We start from the raw sequence: 23,997 nt of genomic DNA, 5'->3' as shown, positions 1-23,997 counted from the left end.
CGGATGCCATTTAGTGCAATGGTTCCATGAGCACTGTCTTGCCTTGTTTTTAAATGTTTTTTTAAATAGCATTTTTCACTAAAGATCAGCAGTTGATGGACTCCCAGAACGGCTTTCTGGCTTCTGGTGAATGTCAAGTGTTTCCTGCCTTTTAGTTCTGTTTTTAGCCTCTACCACCCACGACAGGGAATGGTAGAGACCTGCTGTTAATAGAAAACTGCTACAAGCAGTCCATGCTGAAGAGATAATCAAGCTGAAATTCTAAAAGATCTCCAAAGCAAAGTAGATTCAGAGTCAGTCATTAAGATGTGGCCTTTGTTCCCTGTAACAGAAACAAAAATCTATTTAGTTGCAACATCAGCAGTTTATGAAGAGGAGGAACCGAATACCTCCAGTTGGCCAAGATGACGAAAGAGCTTTCCTGTGAATTTGTGTCACCTCACGTTAAACAAACAATTTATTGTGTTTGAATGTTGTCATCATCAACATGACTGAAAGGCAAACCTGTTTGTTTCCAATCTTGACTGACTTGCCTGTCGATTGACATTTGTTCTGTGGCATTTACTATTACGACAGCTTTACTAACCAAAGTCAGTAGCATAACCACGAAGCAAAACCTGTGGCTACAGTTTCTCTAAATTGGCGTGGAGCAGTTGATATCCTCATTCATTGCATCTTTAAAGTCAAATGGCTGGCTTTAATACTTCTGCCGTGTCCTAGTATCTTTTACCAGATTGAAACTGTATAATAGCGGCATTTCTCTGCTATTCCTATTTTCCTCACCATCAACCACAGGCTCTGAGTGTTTTTGCACTCCGTAGCTGATTTCTTTGTTTTTGACTATTTCTTTTAAAAGGTTTTTCTTTTTTTCGTGCCTTTCATATTTGTTTTTCTAAGCGCTTACTGGCAGAATAGTCAGTGTGATGGTATTGCAAACCCCTTTTTTGTGAAAGTAGGCGTCAAATGACAGTTTAAGGTTTCATAAAGAGACCTGACTTTTTTTGGTGGGGATATACTGTTTTAGACTGCACAAAGGGAATTACCAGTGCTCATTCAAAGGGCCACATAAAATCCAAAGCAGCCGAAATAAAACAACAAGTATGAATATGCCAGTCTTAGAGGCTAATAACAAGTTATTTTCTAACCCCTTCCTTTCTGTCTTTCATCTATCTTAATCTCTGATTTGACATTTGTCTTATGTTGTTTTCTCCCCCTTTTTTTCCTCTCCATATTTGTCTCTCTGGATCACGAGCTCTCCATTTCTCCCACCATCATTCTCTTTTGTTCTCTCTATCGGTGGGAGATGGAGTTAAGTGCAGCTGTAGGCCAAATAGCCCAGTGATTGGCTCTCACTTACTCCTGCCTCCCCAGTGCATTTGAAATCACTGATTGCAGACAAGCTAGTCTAAATCAAAGCTCTGCTTTAAGGAAAATTCTTTCAAGGAAAAGGGAGTCTGCTAAACCCATTCCCAAGGCAGATCATCGCCTTCACTTACATGAAGAAACAATGTGTAAATTGACTGTATTTAACTGATATTGCTAACTGATATCAAATTATGTTGCTGCCCTCCAGATGCCCTGAACACAAGGAACCATCAGGTGATGTGCACCACCATGAAAGTCCTGCAGCACCTGGTGATGTCTGCAGACAAGGTGGGAGAAGCTCTGGTGCCCTACTTCAGGCAGATCCTCACCGTTTTTAACCTCTTCAAGAACAAGAGAAGTGAGTTTCAGGCACCAAGCTCTGGAGTGTTTCAAGGACAAATGATGTGGGAGGTGTTTGTCTTTTGGAGCAGATATTGTGTAAGCTTGTTCTAATATTGGCATGACTTCAGAGCAGCAGTCATGGGGGGAGGGGCGTGAACCAGGTGATTCGACAGTCCTGAGAAATGCCACGTAGAGGTTAAGTGTCTCTTTTTATTTGAGCCCAACTAAAAAAGGATTCTGTTTTCTGCATTTTCTTTGCTGTAGACTCAAAGCTTCTGCCCTCGAGTCCTTTTTACTTTTCCTCCTTCCACTTAAGCATCCACTTGACAGAGAAGCTCAATTTTGTCTTTTCTGCTGTCAGTCAGGCGGCATTGTGCAGTGCTGTTGAGGAGGAGACTTTGTCCTTGCTCTCACTGAAAGGCTCCACCTGGGTGACACCAGGACCTGGGGAGATTGGCATCAGATAGGCAGGGCTCTTTGTGTGGCTGTGTCAAAGCACTTAGCATGGTGTGACATGATGTGGGCCCATTGAAGGCTTAAAGGCACAACCAGCCCCAAACACCACAGCAGGGTGTGGAGACTGACATTGTGAATCAATCATCTAAACACAAGCTTTAACGGGAGAAAACACAAGGCTTTAGTCTCTTAATCAATATCCAATTTGAATCTGTTGTCTCTTTAATTCGCTTACATTTATCTGTTTGTTGAGATAGTGAGAAAAGACAAAGGACGGAACAGGAAAGCCCGCCTTATTAGCGCACGGCCTTATGCAAATCTCCTCCGTAAATTAGCTGTCAAATCAATCCCCTAAACCGCTTTGAAGCGCGAGTTTCTCCGCCACACCAAAAGCTCCGGAGTCAGCCGGTGAACCTCACCATGAATATATCTGCCTGGTAGTTACTGTGGCGTCCTGTCCACCTGCCTCGACTGCTCCTCTGTCCTCCTCTGGCAGGCATCGATTAAATCTGAGCCAACCTCTCACCTGGCAGGCGTCTCTGCTATCCACCTCTTGAGACCAGCCTCTGCCAGAGAGAGGTCCATACAGCTGCCAAAGCACAGGGCCCAATCTGCTAAACAAGGACAGAGCTTCCTCTTCAGTAGTTTATAGGCATCCGGCAGAGTTTCTCTCCTGTAAAGTTTGATGAGAGTTGAGGCTGAAAATGTTACCAAAGTAAAGCATGTCAGTGCAAGCGAGCGTCTATATACTGTAAGTTCATAGATAGCTGGATAATTTCCTTGTGTTTTCCCCCCCGATCACCGTCTGAGGCTTCAGCCTTAGATGAGCTGTCACAATTCATGTTCTGTTCTACCTACTCCCCTCTAACAGAGAAAGATATAACTTCAAATACAGAGAATAGATGCTTCCCTTTTGGGGAGGGGGGAACAAACACTGTGTGAACTAGAACTCTGTGTTCTTTCTGCCTAATCCACAAATATTTCAGGGTTGTTGTTCTCTCACAGTCTTTCTCTGTGTGCCTTTGTCTTTGTTTCTCTCTTCTGTTTTATGGCTTGTTTATATCAATATCAAAGCTTTCATTGAAGTCCATCTATTATCTAATATTACTTATATACACCTCCAGGTCCATCCCACACTCAGTCGGCTGTCTCAGCGCCTCAGACCGAGCCTCTAGCAGACAGGCACGATCATTGTGTTAATACAGTAGAAGACACAGAAGGCCGGCTAGTTGTGTGTGGTAACTCCCACACTGTAACTCACAGAGCTTGCATGGCATCCCTCTTATCTCCTGCGCCACAACGGGACCACTGTCCATTTCATGCCAAATGTGTGTGTCTGTGTCCACATTTGTGTACGTCTGTCATGAATAGATCTGTTGTATCCCATATGCAGCTGTTGCCTTCAGTGCTTTCTGTCTCTCCCTGCTCACTGTTGTCGGTCTGCCAGCCTTGGGCACACAATGCTTTACTACACATCTATGACATGCCCCACATATACCATTGCACGCTGGTCCAGATGAGGCTACACAACCTGACTCTGTTCCTGTCTGCCCAGTTGTTCGAGCTCCGAATCAATAGGCTGACAGCCACTGCTGCAGGGTCAGGGCCACAGTTAGATATCACCGACATCTCATCGCGGGACAGATCCCTTAGGCTGTGTTCCCACGCTTCCGCTGTGTCGCTCCCACTCCGAGACAGGGTTGTGACCTGTTAAATTGGTCTGTATACAGCCCTTATCTGAGCCATTTTTCCAAGGTCAGAGCCGGAACTTAACAGCCATCTCCAAAATGGACCCTCGGGTGTCCTTTCACTCAGACAGAGCGCTGGCCCTCTGACCAGAAGAACGGCGTTACAACCCACCAACCCACATGTTCAGTCTTTTTGGGATCCAGGCCTCTGTCGTTGTTCAAAGAGAGAAAAATATGCCTGTTTAACTCCGGGCTGCTGGCTGCCATTCTTCCCACTGTCACAGTAATGCGTCATTTTGAAGTGCACAATAATGAGCAATCACATAGTATCACCATCCTTGATGTACCCTTTTGTCTCCTGAATCAGCGCTCTCAGCTTTTGTTTGCTTTGTGTCTTTTGTTTATCAACTGTTCTTTGTGTATTTGTCTATGTGTGCATGTGTGTGTGCATGTGTGTTGGAGAGACAATGTTGAGGACAGTGTAGGAATTTCTCCAATACGATTTGCATGGCTCTCTTGTTTTCTTGATGTGATGAATCTTATCCCTAATGAAATGCAACAATGTTCCTTAAGAAGGAGAGATGTGCTCCGTCATCCAGCAAATTCCTCTTCTGAGCTCAAAGGATGGGAACTCATCTGCCATACTGTACATCATATCAGGAAGGGACTCTGCAGTGGAGTAAACAACATCGAAAATATGTTGTGGGGTTGTGAATGAAGATGAAATGCATGCCAGTACTGATTTTATTTAGTAGATTAGATATTGGCTATATCAGTGAATACAGATTCTTTATTACTAAATTCCACTTTTTCACACTCAGTTATGTTACCTTATGATAAATAGGTCCTGGTGAGCTGAGCAGATATAAAGAAAACTATGAACACTAACTCAAGTTTAAATTAAAATAAAATCCTGCATATATGGTGTCTTTTCGACACAAATCCCTTCCAGTGGGACCCAAAAATGGTCACTTCAGTGACTCGAAGCATAGCTGGGACGTTAAAACAATTCAACAGACTGGTTATATAAATAATCACCCCACAGTATACTCCCTAAACATTTCTGCTGTTAAGTTGTGCATTTATAATTCAATTAAAATTAACATCAGTTTTCAGTTTACAGTAGCAGCCATCTCAAAGCACTTCTGATGATCCCCTATGAGCGAGCACTGGGGAGCGGTGGGAAGGAAGAACTCTGTTTTGGCAGGAAGACAAAGCCAGGTGCAGGGAGGGGCAGCCCTCTGTTATTAAGGGAAAAGATACAACTTAAAATAAGGACAAACTAAGAAGGACAGGCGAGAGCGAAGGATTTGAAACTGTGAGTTTATTGGGGATGGCTTATTTTCACAGCCAGCCTCAAGTGGCTATTTAAGTTGCTTTTTTTGGACTTTCATATTTGCTTCATTTTTCAGCCCCAGATGTTGGTGCTTGGCTTCAGATGAAGTCTTCAAGTTCAGTTTTTTGTTCTTCTTTATCCATCTAACTCCTTTAATAGAGACAAAAGTGGATTTAACAGGGTGCTCCACATCAGTGGCAAGCATCTTGGTTGTGTGTTTATCAAAATTGCTCAATCATATAGCTTTCATATGCAGCTGTCGTATTAAAGCTGTTGTGTTTGGTGTAGCGGAGACTAAGCATTTAGAAATCTGTATGACCAGGAGGAGGGCCTGGCATGCTCTGCCACAGCGAATGAAACATGAGCTCTAAGATTCGTCTGGTTCCCGGGGTAGCATTGTTGTTGTTGCCCTGATAATTTTCTTCGCTTATCTGTAAGGTGTAGGTCCTTAAACACCTATTCATCACTGACAAGCGCACTCTCGCTGTCTCTCTCTCTCCCTCTCTCTCACACACACACACAGAAACACAGTTATTCACACGTATTGCTCACACACCAGTGATCTGGTTCATTTAGCCTCTTTTATCTTTCTGCTAGGAATGTGGCCAGCTATGATAGGGTCTCGCCCACATGCATTGCTGAGCCTACACACACATACACACACACAGACACACACACACACTCTACAAGTTGTGATAGTAGCTCTCTGTCTTCTGTGTCTGGACAACTGGTGAGGTTTTTGTGTTGGTGACAGATGCAGCACTGTGGCTGTATCTTATCTCATGACCGCGCTCTATCTGAGTATCACATGACGTGGTCACAGGCACACTCACAGGTCACGTTGGGCCTTTTTTATTTATACGGCGGCTCAGTTACAGCCCATACCGATGTTTGGAATTGAATGGAAATAAACACGGGTAGGTGGTTCACCAGACAACCGCCGCCCCCACCCCCCCACCCCCTCCATCACACCCTGATACAAGGACATGGAGAGTCAGAAAATCGTGGGGAAGGAGACCTATTCCACTGTGTTCAACTGTGATACTAAGAGAAAAGGCCACCTTGAGCAGAAACACAAGGAAATTAAATCCAGAGTCCTTTTTTTTTTTCCTCGGCTCATTTTAATAAGACAGAAGGCCAAGCGTATGCCTGTGTACTCAACCACCTGTGCTCCTGTCCACAATACAACATAATACTCCCATTTACTGCCACACCACTGCACTGTGGCGTGTATGATGTTGAAGCTAATTCCTGGGGATTCCCATTCACAAACATTTGCTTTATTTAATGACCTTTTCCAGCTGCTGTTGTGAAAAATTAATTCACTGCCACGCTTTCGTTGTGTACATAGCAACGCAATGGAGGAGCCGCGCTCGCACAAACACGCAAAAACACACACATAAGCCCATGCCCCCACTATAATCCATCATCTTCCACAGGCACGGAGAGCTCCTTTTCCCCCAGTGGACATCAGAACACACACCTCATCTTCAGCCCCGGGCTCCTCTTTCCACGTAGCCCCCCTCCAACTGGAGATATCTATCAAACCATCACATCCTGCCGAAACCCCTCCGCCATTACAATACGAGATGAATGGGAGAAACAGAGAGCCAAAAGAGAAATGGAAGAAGATATAGCATGAGTGAGCAAGAGATGAAATCCAGGTATACCGAGTTGCCTGTCCTTACCTGCTGCACTGTTAGCATGCTTCACAGCACATAATGACTTTTTTTTCTTTCTCTCCTGAAGCTTAAGAAAAGACACAAGGTTGAGGAAAATAGTAGAAATATAGTTTTATATTAATGCCGCCCACCCCCCCATTCCCCTCCCGCCTACCTCTTTCTATCTCCCTCCACTCCAATACTCCTTGCGCCTGCGGATATGCCCACCTGGCTCTGTTAATTTCTATTGTCAGCAGGTCTGAGGCGGAGCAGCCAATCAGTTGCGAGCGTCAGCCCTTGGGCCTGCAGTCACTCCGCGGCTCCAATTTAAAGGTCAGCTGATAAGCAGCCAGATTCATGCATAATCTGGGCTGCTCCGCAGTCAGACAGGCAGACTGCTCAATGAGCATGCACACACACACATATCCACACCCAGCATACACAACTCATTCTCTTGGTCTGATCGACCCTCAGAAAACGAAGAAGAAGACGTATTTCACCGTCCCTTTTCCAGCCGGAATAAATGCCTGCCTCTATTGTTCCATCAAGCCACATAATGTACTTTTACTAATTGTTTGAGAGGAGCGTCTCAAAAGAGCCCAGCTTTATGTTTGTTGATTTGTTCATCATTTTGTACATAGTGCCTTTTTTGCGATGTGAAGCACTTAGGGGAATTACGGGATCTTTAACAAAGCACCAAAGCTGGCAGTGTGCTTAAAATTAAATAGAATTTGGCCTCGTCGCCCAGGCAGTTTGCTACTTTAACAAGCACCACTTCAGCTGCTGCTGAGGACGGCCAGTAGAACTCACATGTTCCCCATCTTCTCAGTCCCACTGGTCAACAGAGTTGCTTGATTGCTTACCTTTCTATTTCATATTTCCTTGACCTTAACCACCACCACAAAAGGTTTAATTCATTTATTCATTTTCAGTGATCTACATTTGTAACTTTTACATTTTTTATTTTGTTTTGTTTGCTGAAAACTCAATTATATTTAGCATTTGACCACGAACAGGTGTGAATTGGTGAGTTAGACCAGGACAGCTATTCTTAAAAGGGTGCTGCGGCCCAGTTAAAAACCAGCCAACCCAGTCTTAAATCAACACTTAAATTAAATTACAGAGAAAGTGATGCATTTCCTTAAAAATTGTATTTAGAAAAGACGAAAACAACTCAGGCAGTTGGCTATAAATTGCTAATGCTACCAAGTCATATGCAAAGTGTTAAGACCAATGTGTGACCCACCTGCCACTAGGACACAAACTTCAAATTTAGTTCAGAGCAATGAGTAATGAATATCATTACAAACCACCACCTGCAGTACCTTCGCAGTCCACCAGGGGAACCTGGCCTACACCCTGGGAATCACTGCAACAGAAGATGCAGAAAATGTTTTTAAGCTGATGGATGAAGTAGAATGGGTGTTTTTCATTATAAAAATACATCCACAGTAATTCCCTTCACTGTGGTTCCTTTGAGTAGCTAGTTCAGCAATCTTCAGTAAAATTTAAATCTTGGATATTTATTGGACAAGAATTTAGGCTCTAGATGAGTCTTCTAAAAGCTGAATGTTGAGCTTTTAGACAGCTAAGATCGGGTTACTGAACACAGTAACTTCTGCTTTGTAGATGAATATGTAGGTACCGTATCCTTAGTGATGAGACATAAGTCTTCACTTTCAGTGGAGCTGCTCCTTTCATTCCCTCTAAATCCAAGAAGCACCCAATTACTTAATTGGATGAGTTATGAGGGTCCTTTCCTCACCCGATTCCCTCCCATCTCAATGAGATTAACACACTCTGTAATTAATGAATTTGGGGCACTTTGAAACGATTTGCAGGATTGTCCTGGCTCCGGGGGCCTGACATGTGTAACACAATTATCGAGTTGTCGAAACCAGACAAAAGAGTGAGATGAATAGGCCAGCATTAGCTGTGTTTGCTAAAAACAGGTGATCGTTCCAGTCACAGCCTGGATTAGATTCGTGGGCCGCTTTGTTGTCATTCAGATTAGAGTGCATGTGTGACGATGGCTCCCGTGTATTCATACGTATGAATCCGTGTCCCCACATGAGAATTTTTTGGGCTTCCTGACTTGGTAGCGGCAAGCAGAGAGCTCTCCTCCAGCTTCTTCCCACATCATTGTGTTTGACATCTCCGCGGGCAGGCAGCGACAGAGTGCTGGTGTGTGTGCAGACATTTGTCTGGCCCGCTTTGGATCAGCGTTCGCACCCTGCGTCAGGTTGGCTGTCAGCTTTCATAAGCGCACCTCCACGAATGGGTCCTCCGCTTGAACATGGAGAGAGAGAAAAAAGCACAGTTTTGCAAAATAAATAACAAATGGCATTTCTACAGCCTCCTGATTTTGTTGTCTCCGGCAAGGACACTCGTAATAAACAATGAATAAAATAGATTTTATCACCCCTGTCTGGATTCGTGTGATACACCCGAATTTCAAATAGGTCACTGTTTGCAAAGCGCTTGAGATTTTCAGGAGTCCCCACTGTGGCAGTCATATTACATCTGCGACTGTCATTTTTTTTGTCACCTCTGTCTTCTTTCACACAGAATTTCCACTTTAATGCTGCCAGGAAGACCACTCAGTCACCCATAGTCATTCTCACTGAACCAAACAAAGCCAGCGTAATGCTGCCACAGTGTGCCCCCCCAACCCTACCCCTTTAGAGACCCACACCCCATTACTGCCCCTTCTGGCCATATTTCACTGACAGATATACCTCCTTATCTCGTCATATGCCAGTCAGTCTCTGCACTGTCTCTGCACTGATGTGTTTGAACAATAGGCAAGTGACCACACCCCACATATTTTGCTCATACAGTCAATAACACAGCTTTTTTTGTCATGTTTCTATCATACAAATGTTTCAGAAAGAGTGGTATGAACACTGGAATTTTATTTACTTATACCATGTAGGTTCTATTTTATTCTGTTGTTTTTTAGTTTGTTTTTTTACATTGTACTGGTGACAGCTGTGGCCAGAGGTGTAACTTTCCTGTTGTCAGTCTGTCTGATCTGTCTGTCCATCTTATCCTCATTTACAGCTCGAGGGAACTTCTTTTTTCAGTCTTTTTTTTCAGTCTTTTTTTTCATCAGCTGATTGGATTTTGATGGTGAAATTCTCGTAAATGGACGGTCTCAGAAAGGACTGGACTGTTACATGGAGACTGATCGCTGTCCTAGACTGAATCAATGAAATGCCGAATTTGATGTTCAGCGGTCAAGATCATGGTTCACTCACAATTATTTTTTTTTGTTTTATCATAACTCCAGAATTCATATTCCAATGATGCCATAATAATTGTCAAAAATCAGAATTAGCCCAGCACAGACTCCAATAGATGGCTTTGGAAAATGTGAATGACAGCACATGTATTTGACTTTTAACTGTTTAATTTTCATATATTTTCAAGTTTTACAGCTTTTCATCCTGATAAAAGCATCCCTGCATGGCCATTCATACTGCACCAAAGTAATACAATAATACAATTTAACAATTAAATGACAGAAAAAGCCCTGTATGTTCCACTATTTCTTTTAAAAGGCTGTTTTCTGTGAATTAACAGAAACCTTTTGATTTATAATTACAGAACAGTCCGAGCAATGTGCTATCAAAACCTTTTATGTTGTTTTACACAATAATTTCTCACAATTTAAACTCAAAGAGTCATGCTGACAGATGTTTTTTTTTAATACAGGAACATTTCTTTATCAGGTAGAAAAACCTGATAAAGAAATGCTGCTTTTTCTTGCAATCATATATTGCAGGGATCAAATTTGCAGTTAAACTTCGTTTTGGTCTACAGAAAAGAGAGTTTCACTGGTTCTGCCCACTTAAGATCAAAGTGGGCTGTGTGTGGCCTGTCATGTAAAATAAGTTCCCTGACATAAACTGTCATCTGTAACCTGCACGGTGTTAAAGACGTACATGAAACAAATCTCTCAAATGTAGCACATGACTTCAGTATTCAGCTACGAGCTAACGGTGTGCTCAGAAATCAATAGAGTCACTTGAAATGTTTATCTCCATGGAATACGCTTCAAGCGCGTTGCCTTTTCAGTGCTGCAACATTGCTAATGGTTAAATTTCATTTAATAAAGGAAAGATTAATATTTAAATAGGCTGCTGGCGATGTACAGTATTATCATTTAGAATGCACATTGCACATTGTTTGCATAATTAATTCAGTGCAGCTTCATCTGTAAATAATATTGTTACCACACCAGTTGCACAGACACAGAAGACCATTATCAGGATATGTGTGTGTGCATGCGTGCGAGTGCAGTAGGGCACACTGTCACTGCTGCGCAAACACTGAGAAAATTCCCACTTTAGTGCCTTATTTACTTTCAGGATCTGTTCTGTCACACAAGCGTGAGTGCAGGATACACACACACACACACGTACACACACTTTCTGTGCCCTTCAAAGTCAATAGAGGGGATATAAACATCAACGTCTACGTCACACCGTCACGTGGAATGTAGAGTATGCCTGCTGCAGTCTGCTTGGGATCATATTTTATAGGCAGATTCTTGACCTCTGCGGTGAAAGTTTTGCACATGCCGTGCACTTTCTAACATCTTCGCTTTGGAAACACAGGATCAAAAGATGTTGGGAGCATAAACAAAACACTGCTGTGGTGATTTATATAAATCCGGTACTCCTAGTTTTCTTTTCTATGTATGTGTTGGTGATAAGGATGCAAGGTGGACCCTTCATCTAACACCTTGCAACAGTGGCCACATAATTAACTTTATCTGACTTTCAATACCAGCCAGGGTTTTAACATTATCTTTTATGCTCCGTGTTTGCTCCCAGTCCTCCTTTTCATAACCGAGCTGATGCATAGTTTTCGCTTTTTCCTTCAGTGTAGCCCAAGTGCTAAAAGCCTTAGCTTCTTTGTTCTGCTCTACTGTTGACCCAAGATAGATGAATTATTCACCTTGAGGTTTGTGGCAGCTCTTGTAACGTGCTGACCCGCCAACCCCTCTGCATGCCTGGGACACTTTACATTACTCCCAAAGGAGATGCACCCATGGTTCTCCTCCTCTCCCCTCAGCTTCTGTCTTCTCCACCACCTCCTCCCATCAAATATTTAGTCTGCGTGGATGGAGAAGCAAATCCCCAGCCTCTCTCACCTCATTTCTCTACAAGCCTCGATGTTCTCCTTTACTGTGAACCACATCTATACTACACAGATGTGGTTCACGGTGCTTTGATAGCAAACTGTTTCAGTATCTTCCTCTCACATTTTTCTTTAAAAAATGTATTTTTTCTTTCCTGGTTGCTTTTAAAAAAAGAATATATGGAAATATGCTGCTACACCAGGGACATTTTATCCTAAAGGTCCAGGGAAACTTACTATTTCCTCATTCAAGGTAACCTAATGACCAATGACAAGTTAATAAGTTTCCATTTCAGCTAGTACTCTAAAGGTTTCACTTCAACAGAAGTGTACAAGCCTACTAAAAATACAGTATCTTTTAAGTAGTAGTACAATTCATCCCAAGGAGAATCTGTTTTTCTCAACAAAAAAAGTTCACAAAACAATAGTGACTCTGATGCAAGTGTAATCTGTGGTGGAGCCGATGCTTCTACACACACAGCTCACTGGAAAGAGGCAGCAGTAAAGAGGTGCAGACACAGGGTTGAATACATAAATCTACCCATAATCTTATGAATCATATGGAGTTAAATTTGAATTAGGTTTTTTTTGTTGTTTGTTTTATTTTTGTTTTTTTAAGCTAGGCTAAAATATGTATGTAATATGATATCTGCTGGCCTGGGGGCAGAAGGGGGCTTTATGTGAGAGGTGACTCTAAAGTAACACAATTCTCTCTTAAAGTTTTGAACACTTTTTCTTTTCTTTCGTTGTTTTCTGTAGTCTGAACTGGGTAAGGTTCATGGTCATTTGTGAGCTCACTCATCTTGGAGTTGCCTGGCAACTGCACCATGACAACGAGAGTCGCGGACGTCACTATAGGCGGTCAAGAAGTAGACAGCCACGTGAACTTCAAAAGCAATGAAATACAGAAAAATGCTGCTACTGTTATCATTCACTCTTTGATTTTTAGTCTTTCTGTTAAGTTTGGCTAACCGTGAGACGGTTGTGGCTTATTTACCAACGTATGTGTGTGGTGTTTTACTTCTTATGTGACTCATCTAACTCTTCTCATCTAATGCCAAAACTATTATAGCATAACATGGTCCCCAAAGATATTCTTTCAACTATTTCAGCTCTGATTGTTGTTCATTTTATCATTGAAATCCAATATTGGAGAAATCGCTGATTTGAAACAAAAGTTTTAAGGCTATAGCATGCATATTTATATTTTATATGTGTGTGCGCGTGTGTGTGTGTGTTGCACGCAGGTGAGCAAGCTCTGGAGTTGAGCTTGTGTTCAGAGAATGTGTGTTGGCCCCTGCGGGGTCACAGTCACTCTCTTGTGTTTGTCACCATAGTCTTTGTTTCCCACAGGCCTGCTATTCTGGGAAGAGAAAGGTCATCTTCCCCTCGGATACTGGCACCTTAAGGATGCTCATAACTGCACACTGTCTACAGAAGAAGTCAGCAGGTTCTCTGCTGATGATTTTTTGCCTCTTTGGTTTGTATTGTTTTATATTTGTATTTAGAGTAGAGAGTAGTGGAGGCAAATGTCCTATTACAGTAGGTATCCCTAATTATATATGGAGACTTTCATTTGTATAGCTGAAAAACTGAAGTGTTGAATGTTTGTTGTGTTTTCATTTAGGGTGCTGTGTATTTGCATCCATATATATGTGTGTGGGTGGCCGATGGCAAGCTGAAACAGATGCTGTAGGGTAATTTAAGGTAGACTGAGAACATCTGTGCTTATTGAGTACTGAAGTATGCAGCAGTAGAAGCAGGGTCACTCACTTCCTTCTCTATTTATGTCTCCCTGTGTTTCCTGGACATATGAAGGCAAAGTAATGGGAAACTGATCCATGCGGGACCCCTTCCCCTGACCCTCTATATATAACAAAGTGACCCATCTATAGATTAACATGAGGCCTCCCCTCATTGGAAAGTACAGAGATTTAAAAAAACAACAACTTTGGTGTAGTATGAATTTCATCACCTGGCTCCATATGTGCGGAGAGATGGGACAGCTGCTTTTCAGCCATTGGAAAATAGCTACTAGGATACACACCTCCAGCTTTAGGGGCGAATAAGAGAGGAAACCATATGTTGCTGAAGGTTATGTGAGACCATGCAAATTGAAGCTCAGCTCTCTTGGTCACAAGAACGATGCTTTCAGCTTGAGAATTGTAGTCTGGCAGTTTAGTCACTGATAAATGCAGGCAGCAGTGCATTGATTGGAGCATTAAAGCGGGTGCGCCACCTTTTTCTCGAGAGTCTCCTGGAAACTCTCACGACACAGTGCCCTATCAAATGGGTGATGTGCATATTGATTAAGTCAGAGATACTTTAGAAGTCCTCACCAACAGGATATGTAAGAAAGGGCTAGAGTTCTTAATGAGTAATGCTGTCGGAGCAGCTATAGGTGATTTAGATTAAACTGCCTGCTAGCAAGTATGATGTGCTCAGTATTTGTTTGTGAGTTTTAGTCTTCCCTGTGCGTAAACAGAGACTTGGTTTCCTGTGTGGCTGTGTGTATTCATACTCCTCAATGCAGCAGTCACCACAGGGTGGGCTTTTATTAAAGAGTTGTAATGAGTGAGAGCCATCATAAGCCAGTTGCCTATTGATTACCTATAAAGAGCACTCAGTGGAGACGTGCTGTGATCCATAGATAATGCTTTGCACAGGGAGGCTCAACTTACCCTGGTTCCAAACCTCTGCATCGCCACCCACGTCTCAAATTTTGTTGAGCAATTCAAATGGATCTGGCAAACAGGTTGGAGAATGAGCCTTTGCAGGCAGGAGTACACAGCACAGTGGTAGTGAGCTGTGTCAGTTCAAGAGATTAAACGTACTTACAACCAACTGTTAAATATTTTTAAAACACAATTGCTAATTATTTGGTAGTTTGTAGCTCATTTAACAGCCACATAGTCATAGACCGGATATGGACTTGCTTACCCTACAAACAGCAGTATACCTGCTAATGCTGCCTCAGTGCTGGAAGAAAAAAATGACGTCAAAGCAGCCAGACATGTTTTTCAGGGCAAAATCAAAACCTCCCACAGAAAGCAGCTAACAAGAAGGCAATCAGGCAGAATAATGGAGTGGTAACGAAATGGGCTTTCAATTTGAACATCAGTGCGGGCTCAGCTACCGCACCAATAAGACCTCAGCTTTGAAGTCACGACAATAAGACGCACAGAGACTTGTGGGCATTCACATACACACAGAGCCGGGAACAACACACAGAACAAATACATTTATTCTTGTGTCAATAAAAAAATAAAAGCAATATTACATGTGAATGTTGCTATGCTAATGTATTCTGAGGCCTACTGCTAACAAACAGATGATTGATGGGTGAGTCTGTGACATTGTGCTTGTCTGTTTGTAAGACCACTGCAAGCTTTGCCTTTGCGACAAAATAGAACCGAGCAAAGGACGACATCAGTCTGGGTATGAATCTAAACAAAGTTTCCTTCTTGAATTTTTATTAGAGCCTAAATTTAATACATCTTAGACAACGCACATAATGTCTTCCATATAATGTTGAGCAGAGAGGCAATTTCATTAATGACTTTTTCTATTACCCTAGAAAATGTTTGCATAGGCCTAATGGTAAAAATGCTCCTCTGTTATTGGAACTGTCTATAATTGATTTGACTGTCTGTGATTTCCACATTATTTCCCCCCCTTTTTTTATTTTCTATTTTGTGTTTGTTTATCGCATTTGATAAATATTAGTTCTGTTAAAGGGTTTAATTAATGTATTACTAGCAATTACTACCAAAAGATGCTTTTGAGTATTTTTTATAATTGTAGTCCACCAGAATTTAGAGGCAAATGTTGGAATATATCGTTTTTAGTGCTGTAGATCTTAATTGCTTTACATATTTTTGCTATTACACAATGACTAATAAAAATACAGTGCTGAAGATCATAGCTAAACTAACTTTTTTTAATGTTTTTGCTAGTTTACTCTTTTCTTTTCTTGTCTGGCTAACTACAGTACGGGTCAGACGCTGTGTCACTGAATCCTGAGAAATTTCTCATTGTTTATCTGCTTCACAAGGTTAATGAACCATTTTTACAGAACAATCAGTGGAGTGAGAAATAAGTGGCAGTTTAATCAATTGATAATATTTTAAGTGGCTATATGCTGATTAAATCCTTTTTCCAAATGTGTCAGACCTAAGGTGAAGGGGTGTGGCCTTTCCCAAACAATTTAGTTTTTGGGCCTCATTTACAATATAACTGTGTGGCAGATTGTGAAGCATATAAGTATAATGTATAATGCCTAGCTATGAGAATTATAGCCATCGCTATAATATCTTAACCACCCTCTTAAACATATAGTCCTCTAACTAAGAGCAGGGTCTCTGTGGGTTTGTGTGTGTGTGATTGCTGCATGATGCTGAAGCCTGTAAGAAAGACAGCTGCGTCCGCCCCTTGTACACAGACTCCAAGAGAGGGTTCTCTCTGCTGGAGAGGGAACAGTAAAAATGCATCATAATTTCTCAGTAATGACAGCGGAGCTGATAATGTCAGAGCTTATCAATATGAGCCTTAGTGTTTTAGCCCCAGTGCTTGTTTAATGCTGGGTTTCGGTACCCATCCCTAATCTGAGCTGATTGCTCTCAGTGGAGAAAAATATGGAGTATTCATTTTGTAGGGGGGGCAAATGAGGAAAGAGGAGAGCGATGTTGTATTGAGACCAAGTGTAAACTGGCAAGATTCAATAGAAATTTTCTTAGAATAACAGCACTGTCAGTTGAAATCATAACACAATCTCTCTTGTTGTGAGTATTAAGTAAAACCATGCCCCGTAGCAGATTTGCTGCCAGACTCAATCAACTATTGTTTGATGTTCTCCAAACTAATGTTGTGGCAAACCCGGGGCTTAAAAGATTTAGGCTGGCTTGTGCAAAACTACATGTAAGGTACAGAAGGCTTACGCTGCAGCATCCACTGTTTTGTCTCTTAGCTATAAGAGAGCCGGAGGTGAAATATGTGCTCTACATCCCCATGACCTCTCACATAAAATAGATAAAAAATAAATCGTCCAAACTGTTTGGTAACCATGGTAATTAAGGTTAGGATCTGATTTAAAACAATTACAGATGAGTGAAGAATTAGCTATGATACCGTCATTTCAATGGCATTGACACTGCTATGTTTGCCAGTACTATAGGGGATTAATGGGAAGAGAAGGCATGGCAGTGGAGCTGGAATGGACAGAAAACACAGACTATGTGTAAGTACAGCTACATGCACACGTCCCCCTGGGGCTGGAGGCCGGGTGGTGAGATTGCAGAGTCACCCCCATCACTAGTGATCCATGCACACAAGCCAGCACCCTCTTGACAAAACACACAGAGCGAGTATTGTCGCCACACACAGAGACATACACACACATGCCTCAGACAGTTCATTTCAATGCAAATAAGTGTTCACCCCTCTTCTGGGAGGAGTTCTTGGCAGACTGCATTTTCTCTTCTCTATCATATGGAAGATCTAGATTGTATAGTGAGCTCTCGGGCAGAACCAAACAGCTATGAGTACATATAGTGCATCGCCTGCTTGAACTGATTTGCTGAGTTTTATGTTAAGTAGAAAGGACTTTTTTATCCTGCACTTTGTTCATGGAGAAAGATGCAGCCATGCTTACGCAGTGAAGGATGTGTATTTACAATGTCTTAAATGCGCAGTGTAGCTTTTAATTGTTTGGCATCACAGAGTTGCTGTATTGTTATGCTGATGTATGGTCCACTCTGCACTGTATGCCTGCAGCATTAAAGATGAAGCTACATTCTTCCGCCCTCCCAGCGGGCCTTTGTCCTCAAAAGAATGGAAGCTCCTCGCTTCATCGGATAGATTACAGCCAATTAAATGTGTCCGTTATCACCCATTAATTACCGCCACCACTTCTGCTAGAAATAGGCCTGACCAAGCAACGGCCGTGGACGTGAAATTGACCCAAATACATCAAGATGAGTTTCCATTTTTTACCTCTTTAATCAGCTCTCATCAACAGAGACCTATCATTGAACCAAGTCATCTTTCACATTGATTTGCAGTTAAATGAGTTTTGCTGGGCTAGCATGCCTACAGTACATGTATGCGCTTATGTTAGCAAACGAACATGGACGTATGCATGTGTTTGGGCATATATGTGCATTTGTGTTTGCACGCTACTACGTGTGCTTGTGTGTTTTTTGCATACACAGCACGTGCATGTGCTGCGTGTTGGGTATTTGAGGTCAAAGCTGATGTACTGGGCTTCCTGAGAGACATGCAGCGGCCCTGAAGGATTGACACTCTGTGACACCTCTCTCCGTCTGCCTGATTAGTCACCTCTTTGATGTAGCAGCCTATATTAAGGCTCTTAAGTAGAAGACAGCCTGACACTTGCTAGCTGAATAAGGCTCATAATACATAATACTGAAACACCATCTTCCATCATATGCCAAGCTTCAACACTTTTTTTACTTCCGTATTGCTACTTTTGGGATGTGTTGCAGTTTGTTGGACTGTTGTCAGTCCTGCATGTGGATTCTTAGAAAATCTGTAAAATTTCCGGGAACCAATGCAAAACGATTCCCTGTCCATCTACTTTTTTCATTTCTCCTCCCCCCCCCCCCCTCTCTCTCTCTCTCTCTCTCTCCCTGGTACTATCTTCTTTACAAGCTCAGGGGAGCCGACAGCTGCCCTCTAACCCTGAAATCAGGCATTAGAGGAACAGCCTGACAATTAGTCTGCTATTGCCTCACTGGGATGGGATCAGAATAACAAGACAAAGAGCAAAAGAGAGGAAGATAGACAGGTTTAAGATAAATTCCTGCCTTGGGAACATTTGAAGACACCTATTAAAGATTTAACTTTTTTCCCAAAGTGGTGCATTATCATGACCTTAGCAGTATGTGACATTTTATTTCACATGCTTCATTTTCACCTTCTGGCAAAATATGCAATGGTATACTGTCCCTACAGCAAGCTAATGCGATTCTTTCAGTTGTTTATGGAGCTGTATATATTCTAGAAAAGCAGGGTAAGATAAAAGAAGTTGATGGGAGACAGCTAGTGACAGCTTCTTCTCCAAGCTGGCATCAAATTGGTTTTCTTTTTGGCTAATGTTAGTTAATTATTGCTAGCTTTTCTGCTAACAGTACCTAGTTTCAAGACATGTCTTGTAGCAAAACACCCTGTATAAGATCCAGTGCTGATGTGGCTAATAATCTAGCTTACCATTTCCAAATTACGTCATCAGTCACAACTAATCCACATAAAACTATGTAGTAGTTAGCAATAATGCTGGCATGTAGATAACTGGAAATATAAATTGAACGGCTTTCCATTTTACATCATGAAGTAAAGCCTAGAGATCAGTTGAGGACCACCTAGCAACCACCAGTCACTACAGAAAAGGATTCCCTGACCAGTTGCAAGTCATTGCTGAAAGCTGTTATCTAACGCAAGCTATCTAAGAGACGTATACGGTGCTACACCAAAAACATCCTTGCGACTGCTTTGTTCATGAGCAGATTGCCACAGTCCCATGCTGTTTATATTGAAGATGGCAAGTGGTTTGCAAACACTTGCTAAGCGGTTATGAATAACAACACAAGGTATTTTTTAGAAAATACAAAATAAATACAAACTTAACTGTCCATTTCTTAAAAAAAAAAAAAAAATTAAATATGTATGCTGTACAATCATTCACCCCGGAGAAAGAGCGGTTCAAAGACTTCATTAAAAGCTCAAAATTACCATGACAGTCCTACCCTTGATGATGGGTATGGTGTATGTAAACTTTGGACCACAACTGTATCTACGTTTGTTGAAACTGTGTGCCGTTCCAATAGTATAATTCAGCTAAACCATTAAATGCTTTCTTCTTCTTCATAAACACATACACTTTACTCTGAAAGTAACGTTTTTCGACATATGGACTGTTAAAAGAGCAACGTGAGAGATGAGATAAGTGATGGAGTGAAAAATGGCAGAAAGTTTCGACCTCCTGCTACACATGTCAAAAAAAGTAACTTTATATGAATGTGTGTGTGTGTGTGTGTGTGTGTGTGTGTGTGTGTGTGTGTGTGTGTGTGTGTGTGTGTGTGTGTGTGTGTGTGCATGTGTTTAAGCGATCAAACTTCCTTGCAGCTCCGTCAGCTCCACGGTTGTAGAAAACATTTTACAAGATCAAAGCATTTAACACTCCCGAGCCCTGGGCACCAGCCAGCTTCCTCCCAACCCATTTCTTCACACACACGCACACACTTACATACACAAACACACACACAGACATACTAGGACATGTACTAGTTCATCCAGCCTTTACCCCTGCACGTCTCGGGGGATTTTATAACACTGAAGTCACCCAAACATTCCACCTGGAAACGACCGCCACCAGGTTCTGAGATAAGCTGAACATAGTCGAAGCCCCTCAGCTCTCATCTCCTGAGCGGCAGCCACACCAGCAGCAGAGTGGTATCAGCTCGACCGCAGCAGTCACGCTCCCTCCCTCTCTCCCGTCTTCCCTATCTCCCCCCATCCCCCCCCCTCCCCTCCAGGTGCTCTTTGACAGAAATAATTGAGGTGGGGAGGTGGTGGGAGGTTAATGAAGCACTCCCAACACACAGCTGACCTTTCCCCAGCCCCTGCGCAAATCATCGCAGCACAGTTTTTTGGACATTTTTAAATGAAAGCCTTTAAATAATTTATCTAACTATAGTTCCCGCAAGGCCCTTCATTAGAGGTTGGCCGTGACATTTTCCTCCTCCTCCTCTTCCCTCCCTCCCCCCCCCCATCCTCTCATACTTACCGCCTCACATCCAGTCCAAGAATATCACTGTTGATTTCTCTCGCCTTTGTCTCTCTTCTTCCGCTGTCATCTCTTTCTTGGTCTCGGTGTCTTTTCCTCCTTCCCTCTCTTCCCTTCCCTCTCCGTTTCTCCCTGTTTGACATTAGCCGCATTAAAGATTGAGATCTCTGGTATTCCACGCATGGCTGTGAAATGACAGCCGGGCGTCAAGACATGAGATGTGATTTTTGCCGTGGTGGAATGGAAATGGAGCACATTTAATCCTTAAATGTGTCGCGGGCCAACTGACAGTCAAATAGATTGCGAGGAGGAAACAACGGAAAACCTGAAAACTGATGAATCATTCGATCAAGTACTAAATTAAACGTGCACATTAACAAGTTTGCTCCTGTTTTGTTACCTGTGTGAGTTTTCTTGTGTAATTGAGTAGCTGGCATTACTTAAAGAGGACCGACTCTGCCATTAAGACAGACAGACGGGCAGACTTAACCTTTATGGCTTTACTTTACTTTGTCTCCACAAGAAACAGGATGGATGGCATTGATTTCTGCTTTATACTTGACTGTGCTGAAGACAGATTTGTAAAATCCTAGGTGCTACGAATGGGTGAGAATACAGGTGCAGCTACCAGGGAGGGAACCAAAGATATTAATTAACAAACTCCCTTGGAAACAGATGGATGTATCAGTGCGCCTGAATCAAACACAACATAGGCATGAATCAAACACAACAATAACAAAGTCACCCTGGTGCACTGGTGTGAAAGACAAATATCCAGATCAAATATATATTAAGTGAAGAGCACTGTCGTATTACAAGAAATACAATTCGTCAGGTCTGTTTTGCTGATGAAACTGAGAAAAATGAGATGTGACAAGCATTTGAGTTATACAATATTGATATTAGTGGAAATGTTATCAGATACAATGTGTGAGACAGTGCAGAAACCCAGGCTTCCCAGGGGACGAGCAGTAGTAAGGCAATATCCTCAGACACTCACACAGCTTGAAAGGCTTCTGTATAGCTGTAGGCAGTTTTCAAAAAAAAAAAAAAAAAGGAAAAGATCCCAGCAAGTCATTTAAGCAGACCTCAAAGAGTAAGTGTTATTTAACCTTTTTGGTAGCCAACACAACTATAACCAAAGCAGAACCCCAAGCAAATCAACAAAGCATTTGGCAACAAAGCATCAGGGTTTTCCTATTTAAAAAACATGTAAAATGTAATCATTTTCTTAAGTAGTGTTTATTTATTCAGAGTTAAGTAAGGTTGCACAGCTCCCACCCCCACCATGAAAAAAAACCTGAGCACATTCAGCAGTTTGACAGTCTTAAGGCTGCCTCTGCTCTGCACACAGAGAAAAATATTCCGATTAAAAACACATTTGTTAGTTTGACAAAATGCACATTGCGTCTGGAAATGCAAATACAGAAACGCTATCCCTCTTGGTTCAAGAGATGTGTTAGTCTGGCAGGAATAGACAAGTCCGGTGACTAATTTGTGCGTTCCTGCATCTGGCGCGCCGGCATTACTGAGGTGGCAAGTCATAGCGACAGTGTCTACTGCTGCCAGTGACGGGCAATCAGAATAATGATGTTAGCCAGTGGCCCGGTTACTGCTTGTGATGCTGGCTCTGGGTTGCCTTGGTTAGAGCAGGTAATGTTTTAACTGAAAATAACACCACAGTAGGTTGATTGAGTTACTCTGTAGCACTTAGGTAAGGTAAGGTAAGGTAAGATGCTGGTAAAGGGTGGGCGACATAGCCTCAAAGTTATATAACGATATTTATTTATGATTATGATATTTATGACAATATAGAAAGTAAAATACAGAGAGATAGACAGTGATTGTAACTTGCAGGCAGCAGCGATTGTCGCTGATGACAGACTGTCTAATTCAAAATGTGAATCAATTGAAACAAGGTGCCAGCAGCAGCTTTATAAGACAATAGCAGTGACTCACCATTATATACAGTGACAGTGACACAGCACATGACATGTTAGGCCTAGATAGTGTTTTCCATGGAAATTTAAAGTACACGTATAAAATAACTGCCTAACACTTGAGTTTAATGATAACTAAAGTAATTTAACCTTGAAACTCTTCAGAAGCTGAACAGTATTTGCCACATAATAAGGATATTTTCTACCTGGGATACTTTATCTTGGGTCAAGCTTTTTAACCATCTTCTTAAAGCCCTGCTTAACCACCATGTAACCACTCAGGTCTTTCCATTTCCTTATTGTGCTTTGAGTGCACTAATTGAGCACTCAAAGTGCTTTATAAAACATGTTTAAATTCACAGACACATTCATACAAGCATTTTTTTTCTATCTGTAATTGCTGTCTTTCTGACATTTGCACACATTCACTCTCTGATGAATGCATCACGAGCAACTCAGGGTTTAGTATCTTGCCCAAGGATGCTTTGAACCACCAACCTGCTGATCATTAGATGATTTGCTCTACTTCCTAAGACACAATCATTTATATATCATGATACGACATTGTTATTACTATTGGTATTATCACGGGTTGGTATGATAGAGTTAGAGGTTACTTTTGGTACTTAGGTAAAAGAAAAAGAGAGTTTCCACTCCACTCCTACTATATAAATCCTGACTGATGCAGTGATACTATCTTAAAATAAACATGTGATTAGATTTGTGGTGTCAGTTTACCCGACAGAACAAACAGAGCACAGAGAGCTGTTTTAACTGGTTCCTGATCAAAGACGGTTCTTTTAGCTTTGTTTTAACAGTCAAAAGCTAATCAGTGGAGTAAAGTATCTGTCTTGTTGGTATTGTCTTGAAACAAAAATCAGCCACACTTGAAAATGTTTGCATCTTTTCCATTGCTGTGTTTCATGGATGCAACTGGCCGTGAAGGAACATAGTATTTCAAACATATAAAGCTTTGATTGTTTCATTTGTTACTGTTGTTGTGTTTATGCACTTAATATAAAACTATTGGCAATAAAAACTATTTCAGTTTCGCTTCAACTTAATGGCAAAATAACTTTCTGCTTATTTTCTAAACAACATTCCCCTAGAAAAACATAAGATTTTTGGTATTCGGTATTTTGTCCGACTATGCGATTGCATTAGACTCCCTAATTGTAATTCTCTCTCACCATGCTCATTAGATCATTTGACAACAACACCATGAATCTTTTACTCACGTCATTAGTCAGGATGTGTT

At 41.8% G+C, this 23,997-nt stretch overlaps 1 protein-coding gene across 1 annotated transcript in view; it reads left to right on the top strand.

Moving 5' to 3' along the window:
- The window catches only part of pacrg (PARK2 co-regulated), a 150,561-nt gene that overhangs the window by 90,362 nt on the left and 36,202 nt on the right, over positions 1-23,997 (top strand). The window contains exon 4 of the mRNA XM_063497714.1: positions 1,574-1,723. Within this exon, the coding sequence (XP_063353784.1) occupies positions 1,574-1,723 (150 nt within the window). The remainder of the gene's footprint in view (positions 1-1,573; positions 1,724-23,997) is intronic.

This window comes from Pelmatolapia mariae, linkage group LG16_19 (assembly GCF_036321145.2).
Source record: "Pelmatolapia mariae isolate MD_Pm_ZW linkage group LG16_19, Pm_UMD_F_2, whole genome shotgun sequence".
Lineage (NCBI taxonomy): Eukaryota > Metazoa > Chordata > Actinopteri > Cichliformes > Cichlidae > Pelmatolapia > Pelmatolapia mariae.
The sequence above is the reverse complement of the archived record's forward strand: the minus strand, read 5'-3'. Positions and strand labels throughout refer to the sequence as shown.